Source organism: Panicum virgatum, chromosome 7N, assembly GCF_016808335.1.
Source record: "Panicum virgatum strain AP13 chromosome 7N, P.virgatum_v5, whole genome shotgun sequence".
Taxonomy (NCBI): domain Eukaryota; kingdom Viridiplantae; phylum Streptophyta; class Magnoliopsida; order Poales; family Poaceae; genus Panicum; species Panicum virgatum.
In genome coordinates this window covers 39,351,077-39,369,148 of record NC_053151.1, presented here as the reverse complement: position 1 = coordinate 39,369,148, position 18,072 = coordinate 39,351,077, and the positions used below count along the sequence as shown (strand labels likewise).

The following is an 18,072-nucleotide window of genomic DNA, read 5'->3' as shown; positions in this document are numbered from 1 at the left end:
TTAGTTGTTTGCATTTGATATGTGCATATTCATGTGCTTGTTTGCATTTGCATAAGTTTTAAAATTTATATATGCATTGCTTGTGTGTGATGTATGCTAGTCATAGAACTTGGTTGATGATTTGATAACTAGCATGCATAGATTGTAGCTAGACTTTTTTTTTACAAGTGAATCAAGAGCCTTGCTAATATTGTTGATCTCATGAGGTATCTTGAGTTTTTGATGAATGTCTAGTTACTCATTGATGCTAAGGAATGAACTTCAAGGATGCAACTCAAGTTGGTATCATGCTTCAAAGGTTTATCCTATATACCTTAGCATCACTTAGTAGTGATAACAATCCCACAAATTTCATATTTATGCATGTGTGAGTTTAAAACCAAATCTCTTGAGCACACATGTAGGGGGAGTTATCACTACCAAGTTGGATTTTTATGGTGCTTATCCAATCTTTTACAAGTGGTCTTAATGGTGGATAAGAAACATAAAATCCAAACCAAGTTAGCTATTTACACGTATGTGAAGTGCTAGCTTGGAATATCCTTAATTTCCATATCTTTGTAGAGTTGTCATCAATTACCAAAAAGGGGGAGATTGAAAGGCCCTTGTTTGGTTTTGGTAATTGAGTGACAACTTATGTGAACTAATAAGTGTTTATGTTGAGATACACAGGAGATTAGTCCACACAAAGACACTAGTATGAGCAACATGTGCCATGGAGGAGAAATGGCTAAGTGTTGATGCTATGCTCATATAGTGTGATCGAGGAGCTCATTGCATATGAGACATGACATGGAGTTATGTGACCAAAGTGGAGAAGATCAAGACAAGGCTTGGCTTGATGGACCGGTTGAAATAGAGAAGGGCAAGTCAAGGCTTTGAAGCAAGGGACCGCGAGGCGGTGAAGCTTGGGCAAGATTTGGCGCCGATGGACCGAGGCAACGGTGAAAAGCGAGCAAGGTCAAGATCGATGGACCAAAGAAGTCATGTGATGATATGGAGTGGATCATATCATTTAAGAAAGATCAAGCCAAGTGTTGACTCGTAATGATGATCAAAAGGCTTGATGGAGTTTGGTGCTTGTGAGGCATCAACATTTGGGAAGATGAAATGGAATGCGCAAGGAAAAGGTATGACTTGTAGGGCATTTCATTTCACCGGTCAAAGGTTGTGTAGAGAAGTCCATGACCGGATTTAGGATAGATGGCCGTACTATCAAGAGGGGCAAACTTGTTTGCATATCGGTCATCTAGTGCCACTTGAGCGATCTAACATTGCGATGTTGCTAGGATCGAGTGGCGTGGTGAGATCAAGTGAAAATCCTTTGAAAATGATTGTGAAATGCTAACACACATGCACATGGTGTTGTTCACGTGGTGGTGTTGGCACATTTGCAAAGGAGAAAGAGTTGGAGTTGATGTTGATCAACTTTGGGAAGCAAGAAAGGTTTTTCGGTTTTCTCCGGAAATTAGGTTGTCCCTTGGATTGGAATACTGCTTTGATCCATTGTGTTTTGGATCAAGTATTCAGTTGGGTTGTGTAGCCCTCTGAATTAGCTTTCCATAGAGTCCAAGATCACCTAATTTGGACTTCGGAGCTAAGAGTTATGGCCGTTTTACCGAGGTACATTTCTGCTGGAAATAGACCTGCGGACGGTCCGCTAGACCTGCGGACGGTCCGCCCTTGAGTGGCGGACGGTCCGCCGTTATCTCGGTTGAGCTCAAACAGAACCGTTTTTGGCTCTGTGGGTGGTCCAAAATGACCTGCGGACCGTCCGGTCCATGGGGGCGGACGGTCCGCCTTTAAAAGCGGAAACGGGCGCAGAAACTTGGTTGTTCTGTCTTGGGTGCCCAAAATGACCTGCGGACCGTCCGGTCCTTGGGGGCGGACGGTCCGCCTCCTACTGAAATTTCTGGGACAGAAACACTGCGGGTTCTGTGTGTGCTAACTTTTTGAACCGCGGACAGTCCGCCCCTAGGGAGCGGACAGTCCGCCGGTAACTTCCAGATTTAGTCAGAGACGTTTGCAAATCGGTTGGCTCGAAGTTTTGAACCGCGGACAGTCCGCCCCAGGGGCGCGGACAGTCCGCGAAGGGCTCTAACGGTCGACTCTGACACATAATAATTGCAGTTCTAGCCGTTGGTTTTGAATGGCGGACGGTCCGGTTTTTGTGAGGCGGACAGTCCGCGAAAACTCTGTTTTCGTGGGATTTGAGTGTAACGGCTAGTTTTGGGCCTCCCTCTATAAATAGAGGGTGTGACCGGCCATTTGAGATGGCTTAGCACCTTGGGGACTTGGTGTCCATGTGTGAGAGTGCTTGAGAGCCCTCTACTCACTCTAACTTGATAGAAATCATCCGATCGAGTGAGAGAGCGATTCTAGTGCGATTGCTTTGAGAGATTGCATCGAGTGGCACTAGGTGATCGTGTTGCAAGCCGGTGTGCTTGTTACTCTTGGAGGTTGCCACCTCCTAGACGGCTTGGTGGCAAGAGACTCCGTTGAAGCCCGCAAGAAGTTTGTGCGGTGCTCCGGAGAAGAGTTTGTGAGGGGTATTGTGCTCACCCCGCGGGAGCCGCGAAGAGCAACTCTAGTTGAGCGAGACGTGAAGAGCAACAAGTGGTCCGGCCGGATCATGTGCTAGAGCTCGGTGTGAGCACTCCACGTGGGAGAGTGTGGCTTGAGAGTCACCACTAGCAAGAGGATCGGCGGCAACCTTGGAGCTTGTCTCAACGGGGATTAGCTTGGTGGCAACCAAGTGAACCTCGGGATAAAAATCACCGTGTCAACTTTGTCTACTCTTCTCGGTGGTTTGCATTCTCCAAATCACAAGCATTGTTTTTACATTCTTCTATATCTTGTGCTTGTGTAGTTGCTCTCTAGTGATTAGTTAGCTTGTGTAGCTTGCTAATCAACTTCTTGCTTGTGTAGCTAGAAGTAGAGATCCTAGTGTAACTAGTTAGCTTGTGTAGCTTAATTAGTTGCTCTTGTTTAGATTGTGTAGCTAAGCAAGTTGAGCACTTGGATTTGGATTGTGTATCCTTGTCCTTGAGCATCTAGTGAGCTTAGGTTTGGCTTTGTGCTTTTGCTCATTAGAATTGTTTAGGAGCTCCCCCGGTTTGTGAAGTACTAGTGCTTAGGCTTGTGTGACTTGGCATTAGAATTGTTAGGAGAGCTCTTACTAGCTTGGCACTCCATTTGCTTTGTGTAGGATCCTTTTTGGAGGTGCCTTAGAGTCATAGTTAGAGGGGTGAAGTCTTGGCTAAGCGAATAGTTTCAATTCCGCATAAGTTTCGGTTAGCCGGCGTAATTAATTTTAGAAAGGACTATTCACCCCCCCTCTAGTCCGCCATCTCGACCCTACAGTCTCCCGCCGCCACCATGGCCCCGCCCCGCGCCGCGTTGGGAGGGAGGAGGGCGCCCGCCTCGCCGTGCGCCGTCCTGTCGTGTCCGGGCACCGGGGAGGGGGGACGGCCTCACGGCCATGGCCGGCGAGCGCGCGGTGTGGAGGGATGGAGCCGAGCTCGCGGAGCCCGGCAGGGCGCTGCGGAGGGATGGAGGATGGCCGCGCGCCGCCATGCCCGGGAGGGAGAAGAGGGCGGCAGTGCCCCGGGAAAGGGAGTTAGGGAGGCCAATGATTGAAGCAGCAAGCGCTGATTTCATGTGGGAACGGCGAACGCAAAAGTCCGAAAACGCAGGCGGAGAGAAGGCGACCGTGTGAAAGAACGACCAAGCAAGCGGCGCAACCGCGTCAGGTGTGGACGCTTTGACACCGGCACGCACACGCGGCTGGAGGAGACCGCCAGAAAGATTGCATCACAGGCGTCAGTAGGAAAATCGAACGGCCGTCAGAATTCTTGGCGACGTGGATGCCCTCCCTGCGTGCATAGCTCCCCCGCTTTCATCTATAGAGATAGAGATCCCCTTCCAGATTTTGTAAACCGTTGCCCAATTGGCCAATTGGGTGAATAAAGCATTGAGCTGCTTAGATACTCCTCTCTCTAAGAGCAAGAGAGAGCAAGTATTATGGTGGGCCGAGAGTGGGTGGTATCTGACATGGAGGAGAGAGAAAACAGGTGAGAGAATGGAGTGGGCGTCTGGTAAAGCGCCGGTAAAAAAGCGGGCGAACAACACTGCCGCTCGCTTCTTGATTTCCCATTGGCTTTGAAAGCTGCAAGTTGCGGTGCCAAGAGAGATAAAAGCGGGAGAGAGAATCTTGCATGCTGCCATGCTGGAGCTATTTCGTCAGCAGCCGGCGAAATTATTGCTCTTGCTCTAAAGAGAAAAGAAAAAACTGCAGCACAGCAGCAGCAGCGGAAGCCAGAGAGTTCGCCGAGGTCGGCAACGAACGCCATGGTGGAGTTCCTGCTACCTTCCTCGCCCGCTACCTTGTCATTTCTCAACATCCCTCTGTTTCGTCGACGGCGCCCCACCCCTCGGATGCCTCGGCGACATTCGACCGGTAGGCATGGGCGGCACGCATGGCCGATCTCGCCGGTACAGATGTACTCCAATAAAGTGCGGTGCTGCCAGCATGGAAGTGGTCACGCTGAGTCACAACTCCCCAATAGGCCCATACGCAACCATACATACACAAAGTCCAGTTTGAGGAAGCGAACAATTTGCAAGAGCTCGATCGAAATTGACACAATTGATGCAATAGAGAAGCACCGGTCCGTTTCGTTTATCGCTTTCTTTTTTCATTTCCATCGTTCCTAGCTACCTTCTAGTAGTACGGTAGTAGTAGTCTAGTACAGATCATCATCACCATATTACTGAAAAGACGGCGAGCTTTTCACCAGTACGGGCAGGGAGGCGACGGTCGGGGCCGCTTGCTGCCGCCGGCGAACTCCGCGTGCATCTGCGGCACCCACCGCTCCCGGCTGGCCCGCTCGTCGGTGGTGACAACGACGTCGGCGAGCAGCTGCTCCTGCCCCGTCCACGGCGTGTAAGCTTCTTGCAGCAGACTGCCGATCTGCCCTTGCTCTTCCTGCTAAAAATAGAACGCAAGTTAATTGCCGACACGCCAACTGATGATCAGTCCTAGCATAAAGCGAATTCCCTGATTCTTTTTTTTTACTTTTTTTTATATTTGTTTACATGTAGTGCATGCATGGTTAAAGCTGATGATTCAATTCAAATGCGAAAAAATTGACACGGCCGGAGCCGACCGAGAAAATGATTCGCGAGCTGTTCGTTTGTATCATCAGATCAGATCAGATCGTATCTAGGTGGTCTCCCACGAGATATTATCCTGACAGGCTGGTCCAGCAAATCGGGGGTTTTCTTTGTTTCTTAATGCAAATGTGAGCATGACAACAAGCAACCTCCATGATTGTCAGCTCGTAAATATTGCCAAAGGAGGTGGTGGTGGTTAGGGTAGATGGCCGGCGACCGGCGGCGATGTGTATGGCGCATTGGCTTTGTGCACCTGGGGGCGCACGGCAGGACCAGACCGTGACGTGCCGTGAAGGTTCATGGCGTTCTCAGGAACGTGTCAGTGAGAGGTACAGCGGTTGTTCGTGTTCATACACCGCCGCCCGGTAATCAAGGACGGGATTTGCGTGCTAGTGATGAAGGCGGACGGGATGGAGATGATCGAACTGACCTGATAGTCATAGAGGACGTCGTTGGAGCAGGCGCCCAGGGCGCCGGCGGACGCGTCGTCGACGAGGAAGTCCTCGACGTGCCACCCGGGCAGCGTCTTGGTGAGGTACTCGGAGATGCTGCTCCCGTCGCTCGCGCTCGCCGTGGCGGTGGCGCCGCCGCCGCTGCAGGAGTCGGCGTTGCAGGGGCTGCCGCTGTTCTCCTCCTCCTCTGACGCGGCGGGGGAGTCCACCGGCGCCGACGAGAGGCGCACGCCGGTGAGCAGGAACCGGCTGTGCCGCCGCGTCATCTCGCTCGCGGTGTGCACCGGCACGTCGCACTCCCGGCACAGGATCGCCCGGTCCTCCTTGCAGAACAAGAACCCCCTTCGCTCCTGCGTGTAAGTCCACGGTCGGCCACACTCCGTTAGCACCACGTCCACCATCGATCAGCTGTTTCAGAAGAAACAAGGGAAAAAGACCATTTAGGTACCTGGCAGATGTCGCAGAGCGGCGGCTTCGTCGTCTGCGCCGACGAGGACGTCGTCGACGGCGAGGGGTGGAGGAGGGAGAAGCGGCGGTGCTTCCCGGCGAGCTTGTTGGCGCGGTGGACGCGGCGGTCGCACGCGTCGCACAGCGCGGCCTCGTCGGCGCAGCAGAAGACGGAGGCCGCCTCGGCCGCGCACACGTCGCACTGCACCTTCATGCCGGCCGCCGCCTTGCTAGCTAGCTACTACTCTGGCCACTCCACCTCGATGGTTCGATCGATCTCGATCCGCGCTGCTGCTGCTGCTGCCCAAACGGGTATGCTGATTCAAGCGTAAAAGGCGGCGTGGGGAGTGGGAGAGGTCGATAAGATTTGCTCAAGTCAATGTCTCGGCTAGAGATGTTGCGACCGAAGGCCCTAGAACCAGAATAGTGGCACAGGAGATGATGCGTTTATATATATTGTTTGGGAGGTGCCAAAAGGCCGCAGCAATGGAGTCATGTAGTATATTATATAGGGCAGTGGGAAATTAAGTAGGCGTGCGACCTGTTTGGTGGAAAGGGAAACAATGCGAGGTTGTTTAGCGCTTAAAGCAATGCAAATTAGTAGGCTCAACGTAGAAGAACATGGAAGCCATGGCTAGGGTCTGCACCGACCACCCTTGGTTTTCCAATAAAATTGATGAGCCGTGACGGTACGAATCGAGAGGTGAAATGACACGAACAGGTGAAATACCGAGCACAACGCTAGCAGTCTCGCAGTACGGAGGTGCATGTAAGAGAAGCGTCACAACTTTTCATTATCTCCGCGCATTGCTTTCGTGGTTCCGTATCAGCGAAGAAAATGCGGGAAATGAGAGGGAAAAAAAAACAGAGGCATCGCTTTCTGGGACCACCAGCTTGTTGTTGCAATCTACATCTACTAGACCCGATCAAGATCAAGGTCTGCCTGCCAGCCTGAAGCCGGCATGCAGGTGAAGACGGCAATGCAGTGGTGCTTCTTCTTCTTCTTCTTCTTTTTCTTTCTAATTGAGCAATGTTGCAGTGATATTTCAACTTGGTAATGATTCGGTGTAAAACCGGGTTTCTAGTTTTGTTTCTTATTTAGGCCTACATGGTTTGGGTGGAAATAGGTTAGAAAGTTTAATGGATTGATCTGGATTGGGGTAGCAGGTTGAGTGATATTTTCAAATCTGATCAAAAGGAATGGTGGGTGTTTCCTAGGTTACCCCCACTTATATCTCGTTTTTTTTTTGTGTGGGAGATTTTGAAACCGGCTGCGGCCCAATGATTAGCCGTCCATGGGTTGCTGATGGGCGCGGATGGGCAGGCGATAAGGGTCAGAGCTCAGACATGGCCGCATGGGCGCTCATAGGTCAGGCTCACCCTCCTGCAACTTGATGCCATGCCGGGGCCTCTGCGGGGCGATCCGTTCATGCACTTTTCTCGTGGTAGCGTTGCTGTTGTTGCAAAAGGACACGAAGAGCTAGAAAACTCGGGAATGCGCCATGGATTCTCATCTCTGTCTAGTGTCATGAAATGGATACTGCCTGCTTATAAATTCAAAGTCTATCTTATAAATTCGACGTTGCCAAAATTCAAAATTTCAAATGGTCCTACTTGTATTATCATAAGGTTGGTACCAGAGTAAGTGATAAAAGTACACGATTCCATGCCGGTCTTCGGTAAGCTTCAGAGCAGCAGTACAATAACTCTCCCCTAAACAAAAGCGGCGCAATTCTTATATACCCTTTTCCGCTGCAGAAAAGGCAGCTGCCATTGCCACTTCCCATGAATAAAAACGCAATCGCTCGCACAGATCACGCAGTTCATTTGAGCTGCGTACAGGACCACCGCGGGTGCCGACTGCCGAGGGCTAAACAATGGCCAGCTTACTGATTAAGTACGCCCATGTTTCCAGAACCATACCATGGTCCCCCATAGTCTGCCTATACACACATTGTGTAGGAGTATAATCAAATCCAACCGCTTCACCAAAATGCCTTTCCTTTGAGGTCACGGGTGACCTCATTTCCAATTCTCTCCTTTCAATAATCCATGTTGCATCAAACTCTCTGAAACGCCAGAGTTTGGTCCCATCGAATCCAGCAACCGCATGAAGGCTGCTTGATCATACAGTGTTAGTAGTAGTAAAAAACAAATCCTAAAAAACTGAATGGGGCAGTTTCATTAAAAAAAATGAATTGGGCCGTTTCATAGAAAAAATCAAATGGGCAAGGCAAGCAGGGTCGTTCAGACTTGAAACGTACTAGCAAGATTTAGATCAAAAGGATGAGAAACTGTACGTGCAGATAGTTCCGTGGCACGAACGGATCGCTGATATGGTTAGGTGTAGATCACTGTCAGCCTGCTGACTTGGAAGGCACTGTGCAGGCACAGCATACTGCAACCTCCATCGTATATGTTCAGAGCTTGCTCCTGTTTACAAATGTTAGTGCAGAGCTAGCCACAGTGTGTAGGCGGGGCAATGGGGCATGCACACAAAGGAACGCTGCGATGCGCCGGTCCACCCATCCCTCGAGGAAGCCGAAAAGGGCATTCTTGGCCGGGCTCGCTTTCACAGTTAGCGGCACGGCATTGGCGATCGCGGAGCCAGCGTGGACGAAAAGGCAATCCGAACCGCTAGGAATTAACGCCTCGACCAAGTCCAACAATGCAGCGGCGGCCTGTCCTCTCAACCCGCAAGCGCTGCTGCGCACGGCGCGCCCCTGCAACTACCAGTCACCTCACCAGAGCCCCGCCGGCCGCCTTGTAACACCCGGTTTATAAAAGAACATAAACCGAGCAATCATATACGTGCCAGGATCAAGTCACACGTATATACAACAGAATAAACAGTATATCATAGCACATATCACGTAAAAAGACATAATAAAGCGAATACGAATGTTATTTATTACAATAATGACAAAATGTCTGATACAGCGGAAGCGAAGTACAAAATACGATAAAGCTCTCCGAAGCTGAAGCAGGGCGCCACAGGGACGTCGACTGGGAGACGAAGCACCTAGAAGTCCTCGTAGTCCTGGTAGCGCTGGACGAACTCCCTCGTGTCAGCAGGAACTGAGCAGGAGTAGCGTAGCCAAGAGGAAAAAAAGTAGAGAAGAGGCAAGAGTGAGTACACAACTTGTACTCAACAAGTATAACACAAACTATGAGGCTCTAGGCTGGCTGACTCAACTGCATTGGCTTTTAAGTGTTGGCAAAATTTTATTAAAGCTATTTACTACGAGTTGATGAGTTACCATTAACCCGGTTACATAGTAATTAATCAGATTTAATCATACTACTACTGAGAACCAAACTAAGACCAAGCCACCAAGGTAAACCCCGAGAAGCACCTCCCTCGTCGGAAGGAGATAACTTCACTAATCAAAAGGAGGATCTGGGCCGCTCATAACCGTGAGCACGGCTAGTATACCAGTTTTACACTCTGCAGAGGTTGCACATCTTTACCCACAAGTCGTGAGCTACGCCAGTTGTTCATCACACTTCCTTAGGTGAGATGACTAGCGACTCACTACGAGGCTTTTACAAAGAATCTCGTTGGTAGGGAGTAACCGCGAGGGTGGATCAGCGACTATGGAGCAGGTCTAGTGGGCGTCAAGACACGAAGCACAGACGAAGCCACTCAGCACGAGGGCCATAGAAGCTTACCGCCCCTGCCCCGCAGGTAAGTTACTCCAGACCAAAAAGATCTAATTATTACGCCAAGTCTATCCCATTCTAGCCTTGTGGTAGCGCTGTTGTCCCAGGTTGTCGCTCTATGAACCGGTCCTTATGGAGAGTGGCCAACCAAGCACTAAGCACCGTGCTGGCCCCCTAAACCATGTTTCTACAAAACCATATTTTAACGAGACGTGAGCCTCTCAAGCACGAAGCACAGAGGGCCACTCTCAGAATTAAGTTCAAGTAAACCATTAATCAAATTAATTAAAAAGGACCAGAGTATGTTATAGCGCAGCAACCTAGCACAACTAACCATAATGCAACCCAAGGATATATAAAGGATATAAACTGGCTAGGAAATCCTTAAAGGCATACAGTATTAAAAATGCAGTATGAAATTGTAATTAAAAGTGATGGGTTGTTCATGTTATACTTGCCTTCCTCGTACTGCTCTGGCTGCTGCTCAAAGTGCTCGGAAGACGGCTGCTCCGGGTACTGGTACTGGGGCTCCTCAGATGGATCAACGTCTACTCACGAACACATGGCCAAAACAATGCACAAAATAAGCATACAAGCAAACACTAACAAAAAGCTAAGAAACAGTACATCAATACATAAAAACAGCGCACTAACTACTCTAATACTGTTCTACGCGTTACAACGATCGCGTGGATATAAAGAATGCTAAAAACGGAGCTAAAACGCGTATTCTAGGCTAAAAACTAGTTCTAGGGGCTTATTTGTAAGAAAACTGAAGTTTCAGGGGCTTTTCTACAAAAACTAGGGACTGAAACGTAATTACTGGGTAGATCTAAGGTCTAACTCGCAAAAACTACCTGTCTGGACTGCGGGTACAAAAACCAGGAATGCCAGGGGCCTAAAAGCTAAAAACTGGGCCTGGTTAGAAATATTTTTGAGCAGGCTAGGACGGCGGGTTTATTTCAAGCAAGCTGGGGGGCTCTTTGGCAAAAGAACCGGCTGAAGCGGTATCTTCGCATCTCGGTCGTTGGATCGCGATCGGAGGGTTCTGGACGAAGGGGTATGTTTGATCTAATCCTGGGCGTGGGTTCTGGATCGGACGGCTCAGGCGTTTTGGGGCGTGGCCGGCGGCGGAACGCGCCGGAGTTCTCTGCTCCGCGGCGGCGCGCGGCTGGGAGCTCGCCGGAGCTCGCCTAACTGGCGTTCCCGGGCTCGAAGACGAGCAGGTCTTGGCCAGGGAGGATCTACGCACCACGCGTAATCCACCTGTGGCATCGGCGGGGCTAGGGAAAGGCTCGGAGGCATGGATACGGCGGCGATGGCGGTTCTGCAGGTCATGGCCGCCGGTGAGCGGCGTTCCGCACGCCAAGGTGGCCTATGTGTCCTATTTACCAGCGCAAAAGAAGGGGCGGGTCTAGGTGATGCTCACCGAGGGCCTGTGTCGAGTAGGGAGGATCTGCAGGGGGCCCGGCGTCGCGGACCGGCGGCGAGTCGCGGCGGTGCTCGGGGAGGTCGCTGCAGAGGAGAGATCCGGGCTTCTGGGCTCCACTGACCGGCGCGCGGTGAGGCTGCGAAGAGATTGCGAGGCTCAGGGCGGCCGGAGTACTAAAGGAACCGAGAGAATTCGACGGCGGCCCTACTCACCGGCGATGGAGTGCGGCGTGACTTCGGGTCGCCGCAGGGGCCTAGGCCGAGGAAGGAGAGCTCGGGGAGCCTCCTGGGACTCGGGCGGAGCTAGTGCACGGCTCCGGGGGGGCTCGGCGGTGCGGAGCGTCGTGGCCACGCGGAGCAGGGGAGCGGCGCAGGGCGGAGCGGCGCAGGCGAGGCAAGCTCGGGTTACGGCGGCCGTGGCTGAGCGAGATGGCAGGCGCGGAGGGCCGCAGGGGCTATTTGTAAGGCGGCGGGGAGATCTGGGCGTGCGCGCCCGCGGTTGGAAGGCCGGCGAGATCTCAGGCGAGTATCGCGGGCGGGCGTTGCGGGAGGAGGGAGAAGAAACTGGCGTGTGGGGCCACGGCGTCAGCGGCAGCGGGCGCTTGCGGGTGTTGCGGAGTCAGGCGCCGACAGGTGGGCCCGGGGGCGCGGTGCGCGTTGCGCTGGCTGGCGAGCGGGGTCGGGTCGTGCGTGTGGAGAGGGAGCGGGCCGCGGGCGCTGGCGCGTGCTGGGCCGCGCGCTGCTGAAGCGGGCCCATGGAGAAGAGAGGGCCGGGGTAGTGGCACTGCGGGCTGGGCCGGCTCGGGCTGAGGGTTTAGCTGGGCCGGTTTTGTGTGGGTTGGGCTGCTGAGGTGGTTTGGGCTGGGTTTGGGTTGAGTTTGGGTCCGGTTTGGTTTTGGGTTTGTTTTTCCTTTTCCTTTCTAAATCTAATTCAAACAAAGTTTGAATTCAAATTTAAATTTGAATTCAAACCACACTCAAATCAAATTATGCACCAGCATGAATGCAACAAAAAAAAATTAAACCTATGATAAATTTTAATTAATTAGGAACAAAAATTAGATTAAATGCCAACTAAACACATTAAACCTTAGAAAATTAAATAAAGCCAATTAATTTATTAATAAATACTGAAATTTAAAATTAGGGTGTTACATACCCTACCCCCTTAAAGAAATCTCGTCCCCGAGATTTAGCTGGGCTGGCTAGCAAAGAGATCTGGATATGTCTTCTTTAGCTCATCTTCTCGCTCCCATGTAGCCTCAGCTTCACTGTGGTGACTCCACTGAACTCGGCACATCCTGATGCGTTTGTTCCGAGTAACCCTCTCTGACGTCTCCAGAATCTTCACCGGATGCTCAGTATAGGTCAGATCCTCCTGGACATCCACTCCATCCAGAGGTGCCTGCTCCTCGGGTACTCGCAAACACCTCTTCAGCTGAGATATATGGAAGACATCATGAACTCCTGAGAGGCTGAGAGGTAACTCCAGGCGATAAGCAACTTCGCCTTTCCGCTCTAGCACCTTGAATGGCCCCACATAACGAGGTGCTAACTTCCCTTTGACATTAAATCTGCGAATTCCTCTCATCGGAGACACCTTCAGATACACATAATCACCGACACTGAAGGTCAGGTCTCTCCGTTTGCCATCAGCATAGCTCTTCTGTCTGCTCTGTGCAATCCTCAGATTTTCTCGCACAGCCTGAACCATCTGCTCTGCATCATCTATGATCTCAGGGCCGAAGAGCTGCTTTTCACCAATCTGATCCCAATAGAGAGGAGTCCTGCATTTTCTGCCATACAATGCCTCGAATGGTGACTTCTTTAGACTGGCCTGATAGCTGTTGTTATATGAGAACTCAGCAAATGACAGGCACTTATCCCAACTAGTACCATACTGAATAGCACAAGCTCTCAGCATATCTTCCAACACTTGGTTGGTTCTCTCTGTCTGCCCATCTGTCTGAGGGTGATAAGCCGTACTGAAACGCAGCTTCGTATCCAACGAATCATGAAGCTGCTCCCAGAACCGAGAAGTGAACTGAGACCCTCTGTCAGATATAATCTTCTTGGGCACACCATGCAAGCAGACAATCCGAGAGATGTACAACTCTGCAAGTCTAGCACCGGAGTAAGTAGTGTTCACCGGAATGAAGTGAGCAACTTTCGTCAGACGATCCACTACTACCCAAATGGAGTTGTACCCTTTCTGAGTACGAGGCAATCCAACAATGAAGTCCATAGTGATTTCTTCCCATTTCCACTCTGGAATCTTCAAAGGCTGCAATAGACCTGCTGGCCTCTGATGCTCAGCCTTGACACGCTGACAGGTGTCACAAATAGCCACGTACTCTGCCACTGAACGCTTCATCCCATACCACCAGAAACGTTCCTTCAGATCATAATACATCTTCGTGCTGCCCGGATGGATAGAGTAAGCTGTATCATGGGCCTCACTCAGAATTAACTTCCGGAGATCCTTCACATCTGGCACACAGATCCGGTTCTTGTACCACAAAGTACCCCGATCATCCTCTCTGAAATGAGGAGCCTTGCCCTTCTTGAGCAACTCACGGATCTCCTGCAGCTTCTCATCATCTTTCTGATGCTGCCTGATCTCTGACTCTAGAGTCGGTACTGCCTCAAATGCTGCACTGGAAGTATGATGCAAGAAGCCCAGACTCAACTGCTCGAACTCCTCGCATAACTCTGGAGGCATCTGGAAAGCCACGGCCATGTTGACATAACTTCTTCTGCTCAGAGCATCTGCTACAACATTGGCCTTGCCCGGATGATAGTGAATCTCCAGATCATAGTCCTTGACCAACTCTAACCATCTTCTCTGCCGCATGTTCAGCTCATTCTGCGTGAAAATGTACTTGAGGCTCTTGTGATCAGTGTAGATATCACACCGCTGCCCATACAAGTAATGCCTCCAAATCTTCAGAGCATGCACAACTGCGGCTAACTCAAGATCATGAGTAGGATAATTCAGCTCATGCCGACGTAACTGCCGTGAAGCATAAGCTATCACTCTGCCCTCCTGCATCAGAACACACCCAAGACCATCCTTCGAAGCATCACAATATACCGTGAACCTCTTTGTCTGGTCTGGCAGAGTCAGGACTGGCGCCGTAGTCAACCTCTTCTTCAGCTCATCAAAGGCCATCTGACGCTCATCAGTCCATACAAAAGCCACATTTTTCTCCAGCAAAGAAGTCAAAGGCTTCGCGATCTTGGAGAAATTCTCAATGAACCTCCGATAATATCCAGCTAAGCCCAAGAAAGATCTGACTTCCTTTACTGTCTGCGGTGTCTCCCACTCAAGCACATCCTTCACCTTGCTCGGATCAACAGCAATGCCTCCCTGAGAGATAACATGACCGAGGAATGGCACCTCGTCAATCCAGAACTCGCACTTGCTGAACTTGGCATACAACTGATGCTCTCTCAATCTCTGCAACACGAGCCTCAGATGCTCTTCATGCTCTTCCTCTGTCTTGGAGAAGATCAGAATATCATCAATAAAGATCACCACGAAAACATCCAGATAATCCATGAAGACCATGTTCATCAGATGCATGAAGAAAGCCGGGGCATTAGTCAAGCCGAAGGACATGACTGTATACTCATATAGCCCGTACTTGCAGGTGAATGCCGTCTTCGGAATATCCCCAGGACGGATCCTCAGCTGAAAATAACCCGAACGAAGATCAATCTTCGAGAATATACGAGCACCTCGAAGCAGATCGAAGAGATCCTCAATACGGGGCAGTGGATGCTTGTTCTTGATAGTGACTGCATTCAGCTCACGATAATCCACACACATCCTCTTCGAGCCATCCTTCTTATCTACCAGCAACAACGGAAAAGCCCAAGGAGAGAAGCTGCGACGGATATAGCCCTTGGCTAGCAACTCATCAATAGTCTTCTTGACTTCTTCATGCTCTATAGGTGCCATACGGTAGGGCCGCTTTGCAATAGGAGCTGTGCCAGGCAAGAGATCAATACAAAACTCAATGGCGCGTTCAGGCGGCATACCTGGCAGATCATCCGGAAAGACATCCGGGAATTCAGACACCACGCGAATACCGTCCGTGGGTCTAGCCTCCATCTGATGAAGAAATCCAGAAGGCTCTGAAGCACTGACTGTCACCTCTTGGCCATCAGATGCCGATAAGTGAACTGTCCGCTGAGCACAATCAATACGGACTCCCCATCTGGTAAGTGTCTCCATGCCCAAGATCACATCTATCCCCGAGGAGTCAATAACTATCAAGCCAGTGCGGAATTCTACCCCCTTTATGACAATACTAACTCTGGAGCATATAGAGCATGTACGAATCTGACCCCCAGGTGAGGTAACTACCATAGCTGTCCTCATACAAGAAACCGGTATACCATGCTGCTCGGCAAATGACTTGGAAATGAAAGAATGGGTGGCACAGGTATCGAAAAGCACTGTAGCGGGGTGAGAGTTGACCATGAACGTACCAATAACCACGTTAGGAGCCTCGGCCGCTGACTCGGCCGTCACGTGGTTCACTCGAGCCTGTGCTGGCGCCCTGGGCTGAGCTGGGCGCCCCTGCTGTCCCGCCTGCGCCTTCCGGGGGCAAGTGTTGGCGTAGTGCCCCGGCTGGCCGCAGTGAAAGCAGGTGCGAGGAGGTCCCTGAGCCTGCTGTCCGGTAGGAGCTGCCGGACGTGGAGCCTGCGGTGCCGGTGGAGCTGGTAGAGCTCGAGCCGGAGGTGCCGGTAACCTCGGGCCCTGACCTGCCTGCTGCTGCTGTCGAGGCGGGTACTGCTGCGGTGGCCTCTGCTGGTACTGCTGAGGAGGCCGGTACTGAGGCTGGTACTGCTGGGGCTGCTGGAGTCGTGGACGAGTGTTGCTGCCGGAAGCAACGGGGACAACCTTCCTCTTCTTGTCCTCCATCTCCAGGTGCTTACGCTCAGTGTTGAGCGCACTGTCAACCAGATGGTTGAAGTCGTCGAAGCAGAGGTTGAGCAGCGCGTACTGGAGGTAGTCCTCAAGACCCTCCATGAAGTGCTCCTGCTTCTTGCGGTCATCCGCAACCTCGGCAGGGGCGTAGCGAGCTAGCTGAAGAAAGCGATCACGATACTCCGTGACCGACATAGTCCCCTGAATTCACAAAGACAGATAGATATCGGAAGATTAACTCAAGATTCATAAGGATAGAACAAGGGGGCATTAGCTCAAAAGAAACCGCTGAATGATTATATTTAAGATTACCTGCTTCAGTGCAAGGAACTCCTTCTGTTTCATCTTCATAACGCCCGCGGGGACGTTGTGGCTGCGAAAACGCTCCCTGAACTGGAGCCAGGTGAGAGACTCGCGGTCATGGACCGGGTGGGACTCCCACCAGTCCAAAGCTGCCCCTCGCAGCTGTCCTGCTGCGTACAAGACGCGCTCACGATCATCGCACTGGGCGATGTCCAGCTGACGCTCCACTGCACGGAGCCAGTCGTCAGCCTGAAGAGGGTCGGACGTGTGAGAGAACGTCGGCGGGTGACCCCTCAGGAACTCAGCACGCCTGTCGCGAGGCTGCGGCGGTGGAGGAGGCGGAGGCTGAGTGTGAGCGTGCTGAAGAGCCTGAACAGTGTTGTTCAGGGTAGCCATCATCTGCATCTGGAGCTGGAAGTACTGCTCCGGAGTCAAAGGCGGAGGCATCGGGATCCCGGTACCCTAGTTGTTCTGACCCTGCTGCTGGCCAGAACCGGAACCGGTGCTCCTGGTGTTCACCATCTGATTTGAACAAAAGATTTCACGAGTAAGGATATTGCAAGAATAAAATCAGATGGATATGATAACTCTTTGCGGAAAAAGACTCAGCCATGATAAAGTAGACAGGATAGAGTTGACGATTTTACCCCCCAACGATCTAACTCCTTTTATTAATTAGTTAACTTTAACATCTGAGTGATTTCTTTAAACAAATTTAAACTACTAAGCTATGCAATCAGTCAAAAAATCCAAATCAACCATGTAGCATAATAACAAGCAGACAATTTTCACGACTTAGCCGAGTTTAACATACGACTCGACTAACACAACGCGTCGCAAAGCGTGCTATCGTTTTATTATAAAAGGGTCACCTAGCTAATACTCATGGTGGTCAGATGACTGATTCAGGCCAAAGTCTACGAAAACTATTCTTCAGAGAGAGAAATCAAGGCAAAAAGGGTAAAAAATCAAAGAAGTCAAGGGGTATAATAGTAAAATAATTTCAGCAGACAAGGATTGGTGAGAAGAAGTCCTAAAACACGACCAGTTCTATCTAGGCTTCGTCCTACAGTCGATACGGCTCTGATACCACTCTGTAACACCCGGTTTATAAAAGAACATAAACCGAGCAATCATATACGTGCCAGGATCAAGTCACACGTATATACAACAGAATGAACAGTATATCATAGCACATATCACGTAAAAAGACATAATAAAGCGAATACGAATGTTATTTATTACAATAATGACAAAATGTCTGATACAGCGGAAGCGAAGTACAAAATACGATAAAGCTCTCCGAAGCTGAAGCAGGGCGCCACAGGGACGTCGACTGGGAGACGAAGCACCTAGAAGTCCTCGTAGTCCTGGTAGCGCTGGATGAACTCCCTCGTGTCGGCAGGAACTGAGCAGCAGTAGCATAGCCAAGAGGAAAAAAAGTAGAGAAGAGGCAAGAGTGAGTACACAACTTGTACTCAACAAGTATAACACAAACTATGAGGCTCTAGGCTGGCTGACTCAACTGCATTAGCTTTTAAGTGTTGGCAAAATTTTATTAAAGCTATTTACTACGAGTTGATGAGTTACCATTAACCCGGTTACATAGTAATTAATCAGATTTAATCATACTACTACTGAGAACCAAACTAAGACCAAGCC

The 18,072-nt window shown here is 50.6% G+C and overlaps 1 protein-coding gene across 2 annotated transcripts; it reads right to left on the bottom strand.

Annotated features, from left to right (window-relative positions):
* Positions 1-4,616: 4,616 nt before the first annotated feature.
* Positions 4,617-6,670, bottom strand: LOC120680436 (B-box zinc finger protein 20-like). Of its 2 annotated transcripts, none has more exons than XM_039961930.1 (3): positions 6,076-6,666; positions 5,606-5,977; positions 4,617-4,987 (listed from the first exon to the last, which is right to left on the bottom strand). In XM_039961930.1, exons 1-3 carry the CDS (start codon positions 6,286-6,288, stop codon positions 4,793-4,795), a joined length of 780 nt encoding a protein of 259 aa, XP_039817864.1. In that variant the 5' UTR covers positions 6,289-6,666; the 3' UTR covers positions 4,617-4,792. The 2 variants fall into 2 exon arrangements, with proteins under 2 accessions (XP_039817864.1, XP_039817863.1); XM_039961929.1 differs by having other exon boundaries at positions 4,619-4,990; positions 6,076-6,670.
* Between the last annotated feature and the right edge of the window lie 11,402 nt (positions 6,671-18,072).